Source organism: Perognathus longimembris, chromosome 7 (genome assembly GCF_023159225.1).
Source record: "Perognathus longimembris pacificus isolate PPM17 chromosome 7, ASM2315922v1, whole genome shotgun sequence".
Classification (NCBI taxonomy): Eukaryota; Metazoa; Chordata; class Mammalia; order Rodentia; family Heteromyidae; genus Perognathus; species Perognathus longimembris.
In genome coordinates, this window is record NC_063167.1 from 52,616,050 (window position 1) to 52,638,460 (window position 22,411).

General features: G+C 38.9%; 2 protein-coding genes across 2 annotated transcripts in view; both read left to right on the top strand.

Moving 5' to 3' along the window:
• The window catches only part of Tnni3k (TNNI3 interacting kinase), a 313,990-nt gene that overhangs the window by 176,859 nt on the left and 114,720 nt on the right, over positions 1-22,411 (top strand).
• On the top strand, positions 17,056-17,915 carry LOC125355305 (40S ribosomal protein S3a-like). The gene has a single exon (XM_048351589.1). It carries the CDS (start codon positions 17,078-17,080, stop codon positions 17,831-17,833), a length of 756 nt encoding a protein of 251 aa, XP_048207546.1. The 5' UTR covers positions 17,056-17,077; the 3' UTR covers positions 17,834-17,915.

Sequence of the window (22,411 nt, forward strand, 5' to 3'; positions counted from 1 at the left end):
CAATCGCATTTGTTATGAGCTTTTATCCCCCCTCAGAGCCCTATAGCAGGTCCACCAAGAGAACCACGTTGGAAGGGACCCTACATTCTGCTGCTGACAACTCCCACCACACTCAGGGTGAACAGAGCTGCGACCTGGATTCTCTTCACCCACGCCTCCGAAGAGACTGGAGCCAGTGGACTCATTCGCAGTGAGAGAGGACATTCCACCCCAGTGGCGGATGAGCCACAACAGAGGCCGTGTACCAAAAGATGGACTTGGCTAACTTTACCTTGCTAGGCCTGCTATGTATGGTTGGTGCTTAGGTAGCTAGGGAGAGAGCCTAGACACCCATAAACCCTACCTATGGGTAGTCCAGCAGCTTGGGGGTGATAGAATAGTGGGCACCAGAATTTATATAACTTCCCCGGTCTCCAGCCCGAGCTACTGTAACTCCCACTATTATCGCTCTTACTGGAGTCGTGAGGTCATGGCCCCATTGTAAAAAAGGAAGTAGAAATTATTCCCCATGGCTTACTACCTTAATATCTACTTTATTGGGACAGCGAAGCAGGTACATACCTCTTCCAGATAGAGAGCTATTGGAATTTAGTTTACAGCCTGAAATTTAGTTTACAGCCTGAAACACAGGATTGTGCTTCATGTCCATAAGTCCAGGGGGGAATGAAAGACTAGGACGACTCCATCTTGAAACTGCCACCATCTTGTTGTTTGTGTTAAGCTAAGAATAAACCAACCAGCCATAAAAACCCATTTCCCGGATGGCCCAACCTGTTCGGGATCTTTCCAGATATGTTGACCACCCTGGAATGTCGTCAGACCAATTTTAGAGAACCCCTAGCCCCGAGCCAGTCAGATTTGTCCTTGCACCCCAAACCTGCTTGCACCTGGTTCATGCTAATCAGATTTGTCCTCACACCCCAACCCTGCTTGCACCTGGTTTATGTAACTTTGTGATTTTTTTTCCTTTAAATACCCATGTGAAACTCTGCTCATGGCCTTCCTCCTAACCTCTACTGCGTCGGAGTGTAGGAATGAGGTCCAGGCTGCAGCTCGCCTGAATAAAGCTTTGCTTTTGCAGTTCTGAACGTCTGGCTCTAGGTGGTCTTCTTGGTGGTGTCCTCGCAACATGGGCATAACAACTACACTGGCCAAAATTCATCAACACTAAGCAACCATTGTCCTATATTTTATTCATTATAGTAATATACCATATATTCAGAAAATAATACTGTGTATATACATATATGGCTTTAAATCTGAAAACTAGAAAAGATTAATGTAAATCTAGATTTCTCAAGTGCATTAGATGATCTTTTTGAGTTGCAAATAGTTGAAAACTCATTTAAATTGGCTTATGGAAAACCAAAACTTTTCACTTACATAACTGAAATATTCAAACAAATACCATTTAGTCATAGCTACAGCAAAGATTTCACAACATCGTCAAACCTTGCAGTCTCTAAGCTTGTTTTGTTACTTTTATTATTATTTTTTTTTATGAAGTTTAAACTCAGAGCCATGAACTTGCTAGATACATATTCTACTACTTGAGTCTAAATACTGCCTCATTTTTGCTTCTGCTATTTTTCAAGTAAGTTGTAATATTTTTCTCTGGAAATAGTCTCAGATTCTGATCTACTTTCTGGACCACAGCTATACATACATTGCCTTGCTTAATAATTGAGATGGAGTCCCAACTAAATTTTAGGGGCAAGCTGATCTCAAATTATCACCTTCCAATTCTCTGCTTCCAGAGTAGCTGGGATTACAGACATCAGTCAGTGCAGCACACCAGAAAATGCATTCTTAAATTTCAACTGGTGACCACTTTCCTAGTAAAAAGAGGTCTATTTCCACCTATTACCAGAACATGATCCTGGAATTCTAAATGGATAGCTCTCATTGACACAGAATTTGCCTCATTTTATTCCTGAAACATCCATTAGAGATGGGAAAATGTCATGTTCTGAGTTGTTAGACAATTCATGAAACATGAATGTAGATGGTTCATGTAGATTTCACTAAATCTAAATGAACTTCATAAACTAAAAATGACAAGAGAGACTCCTCAAGGAAAGAATCAAAAGGTATGAGTGTATAATAAACAGACAAAAATAACAGTACTCAGTGGTGAATTCCTCCTGTGGTAACGTCACTGGTGATGCAGCACCATGGCACATGTTTAGACACCGTTGCCGTTGAAACAGTACAATGAAAGAAATGCATTCTTGACTGTTATTTTGGTGTTTTGACACAGAGTTGGGTTATGTTTTCCTTGCTGGCCTCAAATGCATGCATGACCTTCTTGATTGGTCTTCTTGAGTGTTGGGATTACAGACATGCACCACCATGTCCTGCTATTTATCTGTTCTTTGTTTACAAACCTGTTCATTGTCTTATTCATATGTTTATTAAGAACTAAGTTTCATACAACATTAGGTACTAACTAGCGAATTCCAGTTTGAGTTTAAGATACTGTTTTCTATAATGGGAAGATAAAACATGACCAACAGGGGCTGGGAATGTGGCTTAGCGGTACAGTGCTTGCCTAGATTGCATGAAGCCCGGGGTTTGATATGTCAGCACCACATAAACAGAAAAATCTGGAAGTGGCACTGTGGCTCAAGTGGTAGGGGGCCAATCTTGAGCAAAAAACAGCCAGGGACAGTGCGTAGGCCCTGAGTCCCAAGCCCCAGGACTGGCAAAAAAAAAAAAAAAAAAAAAAAAAAAAAAAAAAAGAACCACAATACAGTAAGTGCTGTAAAAATAGAGAGAAAAATGTAACCAAATTTGCACAACTTTTAGGAAAGAATTTATAGGCACTATGATAAGCTGGGCCTTAAGGAAATAAGAATTTTTGCTAGAATAAAAAGTAAAATAAGTCTGAAATAAGCCAGGCCAGTTTCATGCCTAGGTAAAATATCTAAACTCTTAACTGCTATTTGATTTGAGAAAGAAAAGTATGTGAGGATCAGGAAGGAAATTGTGAATGGTAAAAAATCCCACAAACATAACACTGCTGGGGTTTAAGACCATATCAGGATTTAGACAAAAATCCTACACAACATCCCAGGCCACTGTTTGATCAAGAAACTTCCCCCTCGCATCCCCATCCCCCTCAGGATCTGTTTAGCAGACAATGTCAATTAAAAAGGGGTGGAAAGAAAAACTCTAATACCTTTTGCTAAAAGAAAAGAGTGGGAAGAGATTCCGCTTATTGGACCAAAGTCTTTGGGAATAAAGAACTGAACCATTTCGATTTCTTGGCTTAGAAAGAAAGAAAGGAAAAAAGGAAACATAAGAAACTTTTGAGTGCTTTTACAAAATAAGAAGCGTTGACCTTCGTAGAACTGAGAAAAAAGATAACAAGAATATTGGGAAGTTTTAAAGTCTTATAGTCAACTCACAATTTTTCCTCTTCAAAGTTGACAATGACCCTAATATTAAAGGCATTTTTTGAGTAGCTGTCCTGTGCTTGCCAGGGGATTAAGTTAGCCTAGACTCCAAAAACTATTCCTCCATGTAAGTATAACCTTGAGTCATAGAAGTCCTTTTATAAATCGCTAACATTTATATAATATACATATACATGACACATCCAAAGGTCATATTTGTTTGATATTCAGGATCATAATGATTCTAGTACTTTGTGTAGTTCTTCATTATGAACTAAAACAATTTAATGCACTCATGGTAGAAAAAAAAATTTAAATGTATTTACCAGTTTTAATGCTTAACTCTATAATTCAGCCCAGCATTATTCACAAATGGTTTGTTGCTTTAATTGCCCTATCAATGAAAAGCATATACTTGTCTTCATTTTGTGACAATAAAAGGAATGTTATATATAAACGGCTTGCCATTGTTTAGTAACTTATACCGTTCAGTTAAAGGGAAGCTAAACAGTCAATATCCTACATGAACAAGTAAGAAAAGAACATTTAATGAGCTACAAAGGGAGTATTTTCAAAGTGCTATTCTCATTTTCATAAATGTTTCTGGAGAGGCAATTGCTCAAATATAATTCTCCCATTAGGAGGTTAAGAGAGAAAATAACAGCTTAAAACAGAGAAAAGAACAAAGAAATAAGATGTCAAATATGATCAGATTCATCTTTACCATGTAAATTCAAACAATGAAATTGTTATGTAATTATTTCAAAACTGCTTTTTCTTAGTTTTCAGTAGTAAGCTCTTCAAGCAAGTATCTGCTATTACATTCAAGCTTTAGATCACTCATGGTATTAACATCTGGAGGACAGCTTATTGAGATGAAGAATACAATTTTAGAGCTATGCTTATTACTAACATCCTAAACATTATTCACAAACAACTCAAATGTTTGAACATTAAATGATAAAGTTCAATTGGAGTAAGTCGAAGGTCTCTTCCTACTTATTTTTATTTTATTTTATTTTGTGTGTGTGTGTATGTCCTGGGACTAGAACTTATGGCCTGGGTTTTGTCCTTGAGCTTCTTTGCTCAAGGCTAGCACTCTACCACTTGAGTCACCAATTCATTTCCAGCTTTTTGGGTGATTAATTGGAGATAAGCATTTCAGAGATTTACCTGCGCAGGCTGACTTTGAACACAATCCTCAGATCTCAGCCTCCTGAGAGCTAGAATTATGGGTGTGAGCCATTGGCACTGTCTTATGTCTTCACTTTTAATAACCAAAGTTTGTTACACCATAAAGAACAACCCAAGTGTATGTAAATAAAAGGAGACAAAGGATCTGCCTTCCTGTCACAATCCTGGAAAGCAGTCCTGTGACGTTTTCAAGTATATTTGTGCCTTCAAATAGATTTGTCTTCAAAAAGTATTTTGTACAATTTTCCTTAGAAAGAGGTGCTTTCTATAATTACCCAAAATGAAATTCTCAAGGCATATATTTGTTTACCTTGTCAAACACAAATTTCTAGTATAATTCCACATAGCAAATTGGGTTTTATTTTATTCTAAATTTTATTAGCTCCAAAGAAACATGCTTTCTTGTCTTTTGCATTGTTGCCAAACTTTGAGTATATCATTACTAGTTTAGATAGAGATCATTATATTGATGAACATAAAGACATTTGATTTAAAATTTTAAGCCAGTCTTACATTGTGAAAGGAAAGAAATCAGTATGCTGAACTGTGAGTAGCTACCAAAGTAGCTACATGGAAAAATGCAAACCAATTAGTACCTTTGTTAAGGCCAACTATTTGAATTTAGGGAAAGTCTTAGATAACTGACTGGATTCGTATATATATATATATATATATATATATATATATATATATATATATATATATATATATGAGTCTTTAGTATCAAGTATGCCACTTCATGCAAATTATGATCCATGTTAAGAATTCTTGTACATTACCATGGATAATTAAGACTAAGATGAGTATTTGTTTTTAAAGTTCTATTTCTCATGTTTCATTTTACCTACATATTCTCAGTACCACCATAAGAAAGAGGAATTGAAAATTCTTCAGCTCCTTTATTTGTTACCTGTTTAGTAATATGTATCATTTAAGAGCCTACCTCCCACTCCGATGACTTATATTGCCTCTTTCATACTTAGGGAGTTAGGAGACTCACAAAGAGCTTTGAAAATTTTTAAATGCCACAATATGATTGGCCAGTCATTTATGTGAATCTAAAAGTAGATTTGTGTCTGATAAATTGTGTTTAAGGTGTTTTAAGATAAGCAAATGAGGTTACTACTATAGGGAGTTATTGAAAGATTTTAAATACGTAACCAGGGGCTGGGGATATGGCCTAGTGGCAAGAGTGCTTGCCTCGTATACATGAGGCCCTGGGTTCAATTCCCCAGCACCATATATACAGAAAACAGCCAGAAGTGGTGCTGTGGCTCAAGTGGCAGAGTACTAGCCTTGAGCAAAAAGAAGCCAGGGACAGTGCTCAGTCCCTGAGTCCAAGCCCCAGGACTGGCCCAAAAATAAATAAATAAATAAATAAATATGTAAATACGTAAACAATATAATACTCTATATTTTTAGAATTTGAAAGTTGTGAATAAAAATAATCTTAGATGATAAGCAATGATACAAATGTATTTAATAGCAACAAGAAACTAAACCAAAGTAGTTAAAAAAATTAGGAAGATCATGAAAAACTGTTCACAAAAGCACTGATATACTTTCATAACATAAGGAAGAATTATCACACTTTCTTTATTAGAGAAGCAGCTGGCATACCAGAAGAACAGAGAAAGGAAGAAAGAGGGAAAGAAAGAGAGAGTGAAAGAGAGAGAAAGGGAGAGATGAATGGAGAGAGACAAGGAGAGAGAAAGAGAGCAAGAAAGAGAGTGGGAGAGAGGAGGGGGAGAGGGGGAGGTTCAGGAAGGGAGGGAAGGAAGGAAGGAAGAAAGGAAGGAAAGAAGGAAGGGAGGGAGGAAGGAAGAAGGGAAGGAGGAAGGGAAGGAGGAAGGGAAAGAGGAAAGGAGGGAGGGGGGAAGGAGGAAGGGAGGGAGGGAAGGAGGGAGGGAGGAAGGGAAGAAGAAAGGGAGGAAAGGTTAACATAAAGTTCCTAGAAACAGAAATAATAAACATAATTTTCTATAATCAACACCTCTGTTACTTTTAAACATCTGAATTGGACCTCCAAACCTGAGCTGAAATAATCTTTTCTCTTTTTGTTTAGTTGCTCCAAGTATTTCATTATAGTAGCAGGAGGCGAATACATCTCTGTTTCCTTGCTAGATAGTAGCTGGGTGCTACCTAATATTCTTTAGCATTCTTTCCAGGTCTTACAGGTGGAGTCCTGCATCTCAGAATCAACTCAACAAAGCACTCTGTAGCTGAATTCGGTCAGCTACATTTTGTTTTTCACCTTCATCTCAATATCATTTTTTTTCTGGTCCTGGGGCTTGAATTTTCTGCCTGGGCTGTGTCCCTAAACCTCTTTGTGCTCCTACTATTGTGCCACTTTCAGCCTTTTCTGAGTAACTTATTGGAGATAAGAGTCTCACAGACCTTCTTGCCACCTGGGCTGGTTTCCAATCATGATCCTTAACACTCCCCCTCGAGTAGCTAGGAGTACAGGCGTGAGCCACTGGTACCCAGAGAAAAAAATTTTAAGAGCCCCTACGATTGAACTGAGTCCTCCTAGATATTCCAGAATAATCTAGTTTACATTTTATGTCCTTAAACATATCTGAAAAGATTTTTGTTTATTTTGTTGTATTGCCTTGTTTTGCACTACACACTTATTATATTCACTGGTTTGAGAGATTAAAGTTTAGACATTTTGAATGGCCACTCTACCATAATTCATACTAAGGCTTTTCATATAGTAAAATAAACAGGAACCACAATTGAGTGGCTGAAGGAATGGCCTCTCCCATCCACCACTCTGTCATTATAGTATTTCTATGCTTCTGCTCTAAGACTGCACCGAATCTCCATCAATAGCTTACATTAGACTTGGCTCCTTTCATTCTTTTCCTCTCTGTCATTCCATTTATCAAATTACGATCTTTCCTAGGATTTGAAAATCCATTTCTGTCAAAGCCTTCCAATAATAAATCAGTTGTCAATTTGAGCTCGTTTTGAGCTAATGAACATACAAGATTAGTACTTATATTTGCAGGCATGCTGTTCAATGAGATCCAAAGTTAATATGAGAATCAGTGAAGATTGTTCTGCTCGAATTATTGCTAACCCCTCCTCAATGAACATCAATATCACATGAAAAATACTTCAACTAAGTACGATGGATTAATAGGTACTAAAAGTCTACCAGTAGTTTTTAAGACAGAGCCAAGTACGTTATTAACTCCGAACTCCCTGGAAGATGCAATTGTGTAAATTCTTTATTATAGCCATTGTGCTGCTCAGCTTTCTCAGGGATATCTGTCATGTCAGATACACAGAAATGTGATTCTCATACGGAATTGTGTAAGGGAAACATAATATCAGATAGTTAAAATAGAACTTGGTTTTTCAAAAATGTTCACAAAACCATTTTTAAAGATTTATGGCTATGGCGTTTCTTTTTTGCATGAGGTGCACTTCCAGGTTTTATATTATGTTTAGCTGAATGTGCATGTTTGACTGGAATTCAAACTGGAGTGAGTCTGTCTCCTCTACACTGACAATCTCAGGGAGTGTCATAAATTATTTCCTCATTGTGTCAAAGGACAAATGGAAACCTAGGTTATAATTTATGATTGTTATGGGGTCTGAGGAAGGAGATTCCACGTCCCTCCAAGAGTCCACCACTCAGAGACAGTCTCAAGCAAAAGGAGGGATTTATTGGAGTAGCAAGAAGTGAACTGACTAGTGAGGGACACAGCACAGACTTGGGAGCTGCCACTGTGACCCTGAGTAGTCCTCAAATTAGGGTTTATAAAGGTAAAAACGTAGCACAGATGTAGGGGCTTGAAGCAGGGAGTAGAGCAAGCAACAAACAAGTTAAGCAAGCCATTTACAGAAGCAGAATTTTGGGGTCAGTTTGACCTAATAATAAAGATGGAGTCAGCTCTACTTCCAAAGTTTCCTACCATGTTTCCCTAGTCAAGATAGAGTCAACTCTGCTCCCTACAACAATGATATTTCAGAACAACTTACCAAGGCAAAACTTTTTTTGTCTTTGTTGATCTTTTCTTCACATATTTTTCTTTAGATTTCTACAAAAGAAGAAATTCTCCTTGGATACCTAAACCTTGTGGTATCTGAGACTGAAATACTTAAGATGACAGAAGGATAGCCAGATAAAAACCTTGTTGTGCTCTTAGTATGAAAACTTTATTATACAAGATGGCATCTGATAGCCAGGCTTCAAGAGAGGAGGGTTTATCATAAGTTGTGTTCTCCTTCCATTTTTTGAATTCTATAGCTTGGTATGTTATAAAACCACTTTCTTCGTCCTGGTCAGAGAACATTATCTGGCCTGTGCTTGTCTCCATAACCTACAAATTAAAGTAAGGAGACACTGTTTATTATGCCTAAATAAGAGCAGAGATAAAACGTTTGCATCACAATAGCCACCAACTTCCTCAGGCACTGAAGATATATATCTTGGTTATCATTTTGTAAGGTAATTTATGCTTATAGATCATACTCCTATATTTGACCTACTACTTTAACCACTGCTTGCAACACTATTTCAACCCCTGTATAATATATATGCTTCTCTTAGAAATTCCCAGACTCTAGGGCTGCCATGGCTTTCATCTGTAAACTTAGCTATGTTATGGGATTCCAGTAGTCTCCGTCCCTCCAAGAGTCCACTGCTCAGAGACAGTCTCAAGCAAAAAGATGGATTTATTGGGGAAGCATAAAGCGGAAGCTGAAATGCAACAGTGAAAAGCAGGCTGACCAGGGACATAGTGCAGACTTGGGAGCTGCCACCATGACCCCAAGCAGTCCTCAAATTAGGGTTTATAAAGGTAAAAGTGTAGTACATGTTAGGTTTTAAAGTAGGTAGCCGGTAAAGGAGAACACCATGCGTTATTCAGGCAGGAGAGAAAGTTTATTACCGAACTGCTGGCCTATGGTAGAGATGATCCATGGCCAGAGAGAAGGGAGAGAGAGAGAGAGAGAGACCCCCCACCCAGCCCTGCCTCATATCTAGGGCAGGGGCAAGGGGTGTGGCCAGGTGGATTAGGATGTGACCTCAGGGAAAGGGGAGGTAACTGCCTCCAGGTCTTCAGGTTACCCAGGTAACTGGGTGGAGACTTAATAGGGTGGGGGCATCTGCATGTATCCCTCAGGGAGGACCTTACATTCCAGCCTTTTAATAGTTATGAAAAAGGAGGAAGACTCTCTCTGGCTGCTTCCTGCTGGCAAGGGGCATTGGCTTTAGGGGTAAAAGGCAGAAATCTGGCCCCTGCTGGAGGTGAGCAGCAGGGTCCCTTGGTGGTAGATGCCAGTCCTTGAATGAAGCCTGGAAGAAGTCTCATGAGGCAGGGGCTGGACAAAAAAATATTAAGGCAAAAGGAAGGGTTTAGGGTACAAAATTAAAAATTGGATGACTTGGCTAGTTCTTATACTCAGGTATGGACATTAGATGGACAAGCTACTATCTCTTGATCCCTGGCTGATTAATTTTGAAAGGGCGAGACAAAGTGACTCCATTTAGGATGTGACATCATTCTCTTATTCCTCTCCATGATCCTTGTTCCCTGAACTGGCTGAGTCCCAGGGGTCTAGGTGCTTGTTTCTGGGATGGCTTGCCCTCATTGGCATTCATGGAGTTTGAACTCAGGGCCTGGGCACTGTCCCTGAGCACTTCTGCTTGAGGCTAGTACTGTACCACTTGAGCCACAGCTCCACTTCCAGCACTTGGCTGGTTAGAGATAAGTCTCTTCAGCTATGCTTCCAGCCTGGCGGCTCTTCACTGGTTAGTTGGGCGATGGAGTTTGAGAGAGATTTTCAGCCCGGGCTGGCTTCAAACTGCAATCCAAGGCGTCTTTGCCACAAAAGCCCTTTTTGATTTCCAATTAAAACAACAAGGAAACCAAGGGAACTAGAGCTTACCTGTACCTTGTCAAGAACTAACCAAATATTTGCCAGAATTCTGCAATGACAAAACTCAGTAGATGTGATGAGTTTTAGCACAGATATATAGCTAGATGGACATACTAACAAATGACATTTACACAGACATACACACTGTGCACATAGGTTTTACAGCATGCAAAAATGAATTTCAGCAGTAGACTCTTTTGGAATTCCAATAGTAAATGACTTTTTTTTTGCCCAATATTTTAAAACCACGTGGTCGGTTAGAAAAACAATTTTGCTAGCAAACAACAATTTTCAGATTATAAAATGGAGAAACCATATTTTGATAAACTCCAGTGGGATGCCATGTTAAGGGGGGTGGCAGGAGGACACAAACACACTAATAGAGAACACGTGGCATGGCATAATGGCGCCTGAGCTGGTGCCTGTTAAACCCAGTATCCACCACGTGGTCAATGCTAGAGAAAAGAACTTTTAGATATCTTTGCTGACAAAGCACATTGGTGGTCAAGCCTCAGTATTGGAGGTCTGTGAAAAGAGGCAGTTTTGTGAGCAAGGCATGTTATCAGGATGGTATGACTTGGGGTTTTTATAAAGTAAGCAAGTAAGCAGGCAGATGAGAGAGGGAGAAAAAGGAAGAGAAAGAGAGGAAAAGAGCCTGAATATAAGTGACTTCTGATCATTTACCATTGCAGTGGCAAAAACTGTATCTGAGTATTTCGAGCAGGCCTCATTGCACTGTCAAGAGGCATGCTAGCAGTTTCCCAGCTAGGGTGTGACTGTGATGCAAAACCCAAAAAGCACGGGAGGGAGGCGCCTGGTGAGTGGATGAGAGTTTACCGGGAAGAAGAAGCAGAAGCGGCGGATGGAGCGGCAGAGAACTGGAGCAGCAGCAGTTTCACTCACCAGGGTAGACAAGTGGTGTGGAGGTGGAGGTGGATGTGGAGGCCAGCATTGGTATTAGTGAAAAGTGCCACGTGGCGTCTCACAGCAGTTCAGTTTGTGGAAAAAGGGCTGTCAGGACTGGGGATATTCCCAGAAAAAGGAGAAAAATAGAGGGGAATTCCACCTGTCCTGACTCTTAAGCCCTATCTGAGTCATGGTGAGGTGCCAGACTTTGGAGTCAGGCCCCACCACGTGAACCCCATTTTAGAATCAAACCCTGAGCCAATCAGATTTGTACCTGTGTTCTAATCTTGCTTGCACAGCTGATTGTTGTAACCTTGTTCTTTGCCTTTATAAGCCCTGTGTAATCACAGCTCAGGGCTTTCTCCTAACCTCCGCTGTGTCGGTGGGTAGGACGAGGCCCGAGTTGGCAGCTCGTTAAATAAAGCCTTGCCTTGCTTTTGGATTTCGGAGTGTCTAAATCTCGGTGGTCTTCTTGGGGGTGGTCTTGCAACTTGGCACAACAATGGCACCATATGTTAGGTTTTAAAGTAGGTAGCCGGTAAAGGAGAACACCACATGGTATTCAGGCAGGAGAGAAAGTTTATTACCGAACTGCTGGCCTGTGGCCAAGATGATCCAGGGCTGGAGAGAAGGGAGAGAGAGAGAGAGAGAGAGAGAGAGAGAGAGAGAGAGATTCCCACCCAGCCCTAGGGCAGGGGCAAGGGGTGTGGCCAGGTGGATTAGGATGTGACCTCAGGGAAAGGGGAGGTAACTGCCTCCAGGTCTGCAAGTTACCCAGGTAACTGGGTGGAGACTCAATGGGGTGGGGACATCTGCATGTAGCCCTCAGGGAGAGGACCTTACAGTACAGATGTAGGAGGTTGACTCAGGGGATAGAGCAAGCAACAAGCAAGTTAAGCAAGACATTTACAGAAGCAGAATTTTGGAGCCCCCCATTTCCTACCATGTTTCCCTCATCAAGGTGGAATCACCTGTACTCCCTACAAGAGCTACAAAGGAGACAGAGGCCAGTTTGGGATGAAAAATCTTAGAGACTCTATCTCCAAAATAACCACTAAGGAAGCGAGACTGGAGGTTCGGTTCAAGTGGCAGACAGCCAAGTAAGAAAGCCTAGCAGACTTGAGGTCCTTTTTTCACACCCAGTACTGATTTAAAAAAACAAAAAAGACAAGAAAATTTCAGACTCCTGGAAATCCAACCTCCTCAGCCACCTGAAAAGAAAGGTATTTCCTGCTGAGGGGTGTCAGATTGACTCCATCTCAGAATAGTTAAAGAGAGCAGAAGCTGATTCCATCTTCACTACCCCTGAGCCTCAGGGTTGGGAGTGTGCCCTTTCTGCTTGGAATGGGGGAAGTTATCTTCTCTTCACAGTGATAAGATTTTGTAAACTGCTTGACCACCTGAGTTGTGGAACGTTCAAGGTTAAACCTGTGACCTCCCATCAAGGAGCAGCTTTACCCCACCCCCATAGGTATATCCACCTGCATCATGTGGGGACCTGCCAAATTTAAGCACCAGTTCTAACTAGAATGATAGGTTGGTTCAAACACATACTATGTGGCAGGTTGTAACCCCATTCGCCGCCTGCATGTGACTTGGCATGCTCTGTAAGTGTTGTAACCTCATCGGCCACATGTGTGTGGCAGGCTTGACCATGTGGTATTTGCCTTTATAACTTGACCTAAGCATGGCCCGCAGGAGATCCCAGCCCCCCGGGTCTGGGCTGCAGCCCTGGCTGTCAGTTGGCTTTTTACTTCCCCAATAAATACATCTTTTTTCATCTTTTTCTTGAGAGTGTCTCTGAGTGGTGGACTCTTAGATGGATGGGGAATCCTCTCCCTCGAACCCCATAATATTTCCCTCTAAACAGCAACCCATATATATGACTAACTACCAGAGCCTCCTACTTCATAAAACTTGTCTTGCTTCCTACCACAAAGTTATTCAGTTGTGGTAGAGCCTTGACTCCCAGGCTGATAACAGTATTGATGTAGAGAAATGGAGAGAGAACCTTTTTGTAAAGCATTGGCTTTAGATGGAAATGTGGGTGTAAGAGTTATTAAAGTAGACAGCCAATGGTAGAGAACACTGCACAGTATTCAGACAGAAGAGACAACTTTATTTTGCTGAACAGCTGGCCTGCTACTGAGTCCAAGGCCCATGGGGCAGGCAAGAGAAGGAGTCAACCCTGGGCGATGCCTTATCTAGTGCAGCAGTGGGGAGGTGTGGCCAGGTGGATTAGGATGAGACCTCAGAGAAGGGGGAGGTAACTGCCTCCAAGTGTGTCAATGACCTAGGTAACTGGGAAGAGACTTAAACAGGGGTGGGGAGGGGGTGTTTGCATGGAGCCCTCCTAGCCCTCAACCTTACTGTGGGGAATCATTGAAATTCACTTACCTGTGCCAGTGGTGAGTTCATGAATTAGATAAGGTCCTTGTATTTTAATTCCTCTTTCTTTTTCTTCTTAAAAAAAAAATAGTGACTTCATCGTACTTATATGGATAATAAAAATAAGGACATGTTTCTAATTACCTTCCACACTGCCATACATGTAACAGATACATAATAAATTTTAATTTTCTTCCCACAATTCTGTTTTCTGATTTTTCCTTGTATGCATTCTGATCTTTCTATTCACTCATTCTCTCTAGGCAACCTAAGTCCATAGGCCACATTTTATCCTCCCACAAATCAAGTTCCGAAAAGACAGACTCCGTAATTCTCAGTTTCCTATTGAAAGTCACAACTTATCACAAGTTATAACTTGTAAAGTTAGTAACAAGTCATAGGCCTACCATGTGAAATCCTTCATTATTGTACCTTAAACAATTTTAAAAGTCCCTGCTTTAAATTCACATGCAACATGTTGTAGTTTTGAGGTCCTTTAGATTAAAATTATAGTTTGACATTTAACTTGATGGTTTGAAAACTTAGGTCTATAAAGTACATGTTGTGGTATTGTGTTTTTTGTAGAATAACTATTTAAATTTATCAAGCATATCTCTCTGGAAATCTTAAAAAGAAAGATAACATTCATCTAATGACTTTATATAGCCAGAAAAACACAAGATATTCTTAGTATCTGAGCTAGTTATTCCACCATATAATATTTTTGGCATAGCAATTTGCAATATGCAAATACTTTTCTACCCGTTACTCATTTAATCTTCTCAATAGGCCTATAAAATAAGAAAGACACATTTGGTACTGATTTATGTTGTAAGAAATTGAGGCCGGCAGAACATAGGGTGATTACTTAAAGTCACATTGCTAGTATGTTATGAAGCAGTATTTAAGCACAGATCATACTTTTCAGCCAATGCCCCTCACTGCAATGGCAGTGGAGCACCTGCATCATCTTAGTGTGTTGCTCTTTGCTCTGATGCATATTACTATTCTAATTTCATTAGTTCTAAATGTGGAGAATAGCTTATTTTTGCTTTGGTTTTGCTTGAGGTTTCAGACATAAAACTCAGGACTATTCATTCTGTAACATGTGAACTATTTTGCTTTATTTTTTTTTACTAATTGTATTGCTGCATGTCTCAACTTTGAGTATAAGGTATTTGAGATTTTACAAATTTTGCCATTTATTTTTTTTATTTGTACTTAGTAGTTTAGTGACTTCCTTGTGAAAGCCAATGACATATGTTATAAATTCCAATAAATTCTAAGGAACAAGGATTAAGGAAATACTTTAACCCTGACCTCTTCTAAATAATTTAAGGCAAAAGGGTAGTCAGACAGGAGTAACTGAAAGTATAAATGAGAAAGCAATATTTTTTTCAAAATAATTCTCATTTTAGCATTGTAAATGGGAGTTTACATGATGAATTAAGTCCCATAAAATTTACAATATCATATGTAATCACTACAATAAAGGCAGTTTATACTAAATTAAGCACTTTCATTCATGGAAGTTCAAAACATAACGTTAAGATTGCTGTTGACTTTCGATTTATTTGTATTTTTATTTTTTGCTAGTCTTGTGGCTTGAACTCAGGGCCTGAGCATTGTCCCTGGTTTCTTTTTGCTTAAGGCTAGCACTGCACCACTTGAGCTACAGTGCCACTTCTGGCTTTTTCTATATATATGGTTTTGAGGAATTGAACCCAGGGCTTCATGTGTACGAGACAAGCACTCTACCACAGGCCATATTCCAAGCCCCTCAATTTCTTATTTTAAAACTATGGATTTTGGGATTTTTTTCCAAGGTACTTACAGTATTTTTTTTCCAAATCACACAGTTAGATAATGGTTACCTAAGATGAGAACTCATTTGGCTGAGTCTGATTTATTACCCAGTGATCTTTATACTACTGTTGGCTCCTCAATATATAAATTTCAAAAAAAAATGATGAAAAATAAATGTATGCATTTTAAGAAACAAAAGTACATTTAAATTTTAATAAAAGATAGTGGTTAATCTGCAGTTCACTATTTGCCTCAAATCACACTACTTTTTTTTTTTAATCAACCTAGTTTCAAACCTTGTCTAATATTTTTCTGGTAGCTTAACAGATGCAAAATTAAGCCATGAAAGACCAGAAGTAAACCTGGCATCTAAGAAGACAATGAAAACTTAAAAAAGCCTGGCTTTCCATGTAAGAAAGTATAATAGCCAAGATGATGAGATAACTGTCAGAAGGCAATGGGGATCTTGAATTGAGATTTATTCTTTGAAGGCCTAACTATGCTCTTACAGTGCTTTCAAAATCAGTAGTGTCTTAGGAGTGATCACAGGCTGAGACTGGCTTTGAATGATCTCTCCAAGAGTTTCAAATAGACTGATTTCTTTCAGTGTTCAGTCATGTCCTGTGGCGATTAAGAGATTGTAGAAAAGAAAAGGTTTCTCTCCTTGACAAATGATGGGTTATTGTAGAAGCATTTTTTTTTTCTTTTTCTTTTTTGGTCTTTTTGTAGTCTTACCTTAAATTGCACATTGCATGCTAAGTTTCAGGACTGGAAAAGTACTAAAGGTCTTCCGCGTTTCAATTGCATACCATAAAATTGAAGTTGCTATCAGAATGCATAGCATGAGTAACTCTATCAGCTTCAAACCTTCTATGATCTCTACATACCATAATTTTTTTATCTTTGAAGATTTTTCAATAGAGGATAATGGTATGACCATTCCATTAGATAACAAGCACTCTAAGGCCCCTGAACTGAGAAGGTTCTATTTAAATGCTAATTATCATCATTATCAACCATTTGGGATGTATCTAAAGTGTGGTGATCCTGAATTGAAACCTTCTTATCTTAAAGAGAAGATAATGAGTGTGGGGTAAACCTCCTTGGCTTTTGTAGACATCTACTTGAAAAAAAAATCCTCAATTAAAAAATATTTCAGTTCAAATATACCCAAAAGGGGCTAACGAGTAGATGCAATAGGGAGCAGAGTAAAAAGTATACATTGAGAGCAATTACCTTACCTAGATCACCTCTTGCCTGGAAACATAGCATGAGACATTGTTACTGCTGTATGAAACTCTCCCAAGATATTTATTTGATAATGTTTTTGGTTGCCTATTGTTGACCAAAGAACACTTTTCGAACTTATTCTGGCTGCAAACTACTTAGATATCAATGGTTTGCTTGATGTCACATGCAAGACTGTTGCCAAGACGCCTAAGTTCTTGCGCAAGTTGCGCTCCCGCCCTTTCGGCTCTCTAACCAGCACCATGGCAGTCGGCAAGAACAAGCGCCTTATCAAAGGCGGTAAAAAGGGAGCCAAGAAGAAAGTGGTTGATCCATTTTCTAAGAAAGATTGGTATGATGTGAAAGCACCGGCCATGTTCAATATAAGGAATATTGGGAAAACACTAGTCACAAGGACTCAAGGAACCAAAATCGCATCTGATGGCCTCAAGGGTCGGGTGTTTGAAATGAGCCTTGCCGATCTGCAGAATAATGAAGTCGCATTCAGAAAGTTCAAGCTCATTACTGAGGATGTTCAGGGCAAGAACTGTCTGACCAACTTCCATGGCATGGATCTCACCCGAGACAAAATGTGCTCCATGGTCAAAAAGTGGCAGACCATGATTGAAGCTCATGTTGATGTCAAGACTACAGATGGTTATTTGCTTCGTCTGTTCTGTGTTGGTTTTACTAAAAAACGCAACAATCAAATCCGCAAGACCTCCTATGCCCAGCATCAGCAGGTGCGCCAGATCCGGAAGAAGATGATGGAGCTCATGACCAGAGAGGTGCAGACAAATGACTTGAAAGAAGTCGTTAATAAATTGATTCCAGACAACATTGGCAAAGACATAGAAAAGGCCTGCCAGTCTATTTATCCACTGCATGATGTCTTCGTTAGAAAAGTAAAAATGCTGAAGAAGCCCAAATTTGAATTGGGAAAACTGATGGAGCTTCATGGTGAAGGTGGTAGTTCTGGAAAAGCTACTGGAGACAAGACTGGTGCTAAAGTCGAGTGAGCTGATGGATATGAACCACCAGTCCAAGAATCTGCTTAAAATTCAGAGTTTTAATAGTGACAAATAAAAGGCCTATTTGTGATGGTTTGCACCTCAAAAAAAAGACTGTTGCCAATATGATTAAGGGGAAAACTCCTGAGAAGATTCACAAAACTTTCAACATCAAGAAAGACTTTACTGAAGAGGAGGAAACCCAGGTACGCAAAGAGAACCAGTGGTGTGAAGAAGAGAAGTGAAATGTGCCTGACACTGTAACACTGTAAGAATTGTTCCAAATACTAGTTGCACTGCTCTGTTTATAATTGTTAATAATAGACAAACAGTAGACAAATGCAACAGTACATCAATTGCATTAGCGTAATATTGTCCTCATTGCATATGTAATTTGAATACACATCCCAAACTTACAACTGGTTTCTTCTAGTCCGAGCAAAAGCTTCTCTTTTCTTTACTCAAAATAAAACAAACAATTGGGTTCTCTGTGGAAAGTGGCATTTTAGGATTTCTCTCTTTCTTAGAGCAATTTCTGCCTAGTTTATTGACTAGTTAACTTTGGTTAAGCTTTTAGAAGTTGGCTTTGTAAATAAGTTGCAACAAGGTTTCTGATAGAATTAACAAAATATGACTCTATTCACAAATTGGAAACTGGAAAAAGGTTACTTGAAGTTAATGTTCCTAGTGGGGTTTTTAGGTTGACTAGCCGGGACAACTGGTATGTATGAAGCAGGGCTCTTAATTGGACCTGAGGACTCTTTCCTGTTAATTTTTAATCTTTTCAACTTTGAATATGTTGCTGGAGACTCAGTTACTATCAAGTTCACGTGGTTTTTTTTTTGAGGGGGGGAGGGAGAACTGTAACTAGACAACTGGTTGGCTTTTTTTATTAAAAACACTTAATTCAGGTGGGGATATGGCCTAGTGGCAAGAGTGCTTGCCTCATATACATGAGTCCCTGGGTTCAATTCCCCAGCACCACATATACAGAAAATGGCCAGAAGTGGCGCTGTGGCTCAAGTGGCAGAGTGCTAGCCTTGAGCAAAAAGAAGCTAGGGACAGTGCTCAGGCCCTGAGTCCAAGCCCCAGGACTGGCCAAAACAGATAAACAAACAAAAAACAACACTTAATTAAAAAAAATATTTATCCAAATGAACTCCAAAAAATGGAAATAAGAGGTTTTTGTCTTTATTGCTTTTAGTTTTCTTTTCTTTTTGTCTTGGTTGTTCGTTTATCTGTTTGGGGGAAGGTAAGAGGGGGCACAGAAATAATGGGACAAAGGGTAAACAAATGCAGCAGTGTCACTCACTAGACACCATATTGAAAATGAACGGCACAACTTGAAGGGGGGGGAAGAGCTGAGAGGAGTGAGGGAAGAGGTGACATTGTTCAAAAAGAAAATGTTCTCTTTATCTGACTTAACCTTTCTGAGCATCACCTTTATAATAACAATACAAATGCATGAAAGTAACAAAAATAAATCTTCTGAATATATGTATAAAAGTGGACCATTTTTCACTATACACCCACCAACACTATTATTACTAAAACCATTCTTAGCTTTTACCTGGTCTATCAAATAAATTCCAAATCCATCTCCCTGGTTCTCTTTTCTTTACTATTGTTTCCCTTTTCTTTCTTATTTTCTTTCTTTTCTCTATAAATCCCCCCCCCCAACTCTTCATTCTAATCTCAACAAAGCAGTAACTGTCATTTACTTAAAAGCTAGATTTCCTCCTCTGCTTAAAAACTACTCTAAATTACTCTCAGTACAAGTCAAAACACAATTGCCTTCTATTTGGAGCTGCTAGATCTAATGTTCTTTCTATCCCAGTGACCTCCCCTTTGTTCCTGAGCACTCAGCCTGCCCAACTTCAGGCCTTTGTGGTTGGTGTTCTTTCTACCTTCTCCAGTTCCTTCCATATGCCAAGGTCACCATATTAGTTGGGCCTTTGTTATTATAGGTCATATTACAACCTCACACTCCTACAGCTTTTCCTGTTTCCCTTTCACTCTCTTCTATGTTTGTATATATGTCTTACAGTATATATGTCTTACATATAATTCATTTATTTGCTAAATGTTAATTATTTTCTTTCATTATATGTAAACACTGTGAATAAGTAGAAGATGATTTGATGAATACTAAAGTTATGGCTCAAACCCTTCCATCATCCCTGCTTCTTCTGTGTGTGTGTGTGTGTGTGTGTGTGTGTGTGTTACAAGGATTTGAATGGGGGACCTTGCACTTGCTATGCAAGTGCTTTACAACTTGAATCATGACCCCATTCCTTTTACTTTTGATTGTTTTTAGAGAAGGTCTGTTTTGTTTGCCTGTCCTGGGTCTTGAACTCAGGCTCTGGGCATTGTCCCTGAGTTTCCTTTTTTGCTCAAGGCTAGCACTCTACCACTTGAACACTGCGCCACTTCCAACTTTTTCTGTGGTACTGAGGAATGGAACTGAGGGCTTCATTCATGCTAGGCTAGCATTCTACCACTGAGCCACATTCCTAGCCAAGAAAGTCTGCTTTTTGCCCAGGCCTTTCTACCTGCACTGTGATTCTCCCATTTAAACTGTCAGCTATAAGTGGGATGACAGGTGTGTGCCACTAAGCTTTTTCTGTTGAGATAAAGGGTCTCATTAACTTTTTACCTGTGTTGGCCTTGAACTGCAATCCCTCTAAATCTGTCTTTTAAGTAGCTAGGATTACAAACGTGTGAGCTTCTGAATCTTAGCATCATGTTTTTAGCTGCTAGGGTCACCTGGTAAATCTTTATTTATGCTCAAAAATTGTGAAAAACCTTTTCTTTCAATATCAGTCTTTAATAAGATTTATTCTCATAAATATCAGTGGGATTTATTAAATTCTGATTTTTATACGTCTTCTACATTACTGGTCTTCTAGAACTTATTTTCTGTCATGGATATTTGAAACTAGAATTGGTAAAATAATTCACCAAGAAAAGAGAAGAAAGAAAAGTTTATTAGGATGCTGGTAGAGGAGCTGAGGCACAGCATACAGCTTAGGAAAGAGAGGCTAGAACAGATGCTACTGCTGCTACTGCTGTTCTTGATGTTGCTGCTATGGCAGCTGCGCAGGTATGGGATTGGGGACAATCTTTAATGAAGTTAGTGAGGATTTTGCTGACTGGATTTTGCTATCAGTTTTTGTCTCTTGTTGATCCTCTTCTCAGATTATAGTTCAAAAATTTTACCTGCAGGAACAGCTTTTACCACTTTGTTTGCACAAACAAACACCCACATACACACACATACACAATCCATCTGGCTTGTGGGTTTGACAGTCTTTCTCATTCCATGTGGGTTCTTGTGTACTTGGCTCATGTACACTTCGCCTAGGCTTTCCTTCTGTCACTTTCCTTTAAACACAATTCAGACCTCCTTCACACTTCCTATTTCCTTTTCCATGTCTTTTGATTATAAATTATATTTTCTTTGCTTTACCTCATGACTTGAAGAGCACATATCCCATTCTTGATCTATATTGTGTTTATTTTTCTGTTTTTTCTTTCCTATTTTATTTTTTTTATTTTTTGGCAATAGGTACTGAGGTGTGAAGTGTGAACTCTAATCCTCCTACTTATACCTACAGGTATTTTCACTGCAGGACCAAGATTCCAGACATTGCTTTTTGTTCATTGGTTTTGAGTTAGGGTCTCATTTTCTCTCTGAGTAGATGATTGTGTGACACTAACTTATGTTAGGCTTACTGGTAGCTAACATAGCAAGTATGCCTCTAAATGTCCAGCTTTTCATTTAGAACTTGCTTGAACATTTTTCTGCCCAGGCTGGCTTCAAATTGTAATCCCAACAATCTCAGTCTCCCAAGTAACTAGGATCACAGGCTTAAGCCACCATTACCCAGAGCATTTTTACATTTTCTTAAACCATTATTAAGCAGATTCTCTCTTCTTGGTGTAAAGGTGATGGGAGTATTAGCTTTTGGCATAGCTCTGCCTACCATTAGTATTTAGCCGTGGTGATTTACCTGCCAGGAAAGAATATGCATTAGAAGACAGAGATGAATTCCTACACAGAGAAATTGCTATGTTATGATGTTGTGCTTCCTGATGGAAAGCAAGGCCTTTAATATGTTTTTTTTCTTCCACTCATCCCACTCCTCAATATTTTCTAATATGATTGACATAAAATAAATGAAATGTAAAGGTTTTGTGTTTTACATTAAATGTTTTCTCTTTGTTGAATCTTTTTACCCTAAAACTTGGTGTTTTATATTTATCATAACAGTTTAGAAAAAAAATTTACTGACAGCAATGTTCCCTGGAAATTTTTTATCTTTCCTTTGTCCATCTCTAACTTTTATTTTCTAGTTATCTCTCCTAAGATATATTTTTATTTACATTCCATGATATATATTAAATAATATATAGAATAAAATAAGTAAAATATAAATAAACTAAGAGTAAATAAAACAATAAATATTATTATATATATTATATTACATATTATATAATATATAATCTTTCAGGCCATTGAATCTGACTTTTTCTTTTCATTACTTTTACATAAACAAAATATTAACTAGGAGGCCTCCAGATAGG

Bases quoted from the DNA above. Each gene is read 5' to 3' on its own strand.
- LOC125355305 (XM_048351589.1), top strand. From the start codon at position 17,078: ATGGCAGTCGGCAAGAACAAGCGCCTTATCAAAGGCGGTAAAAAGGGA.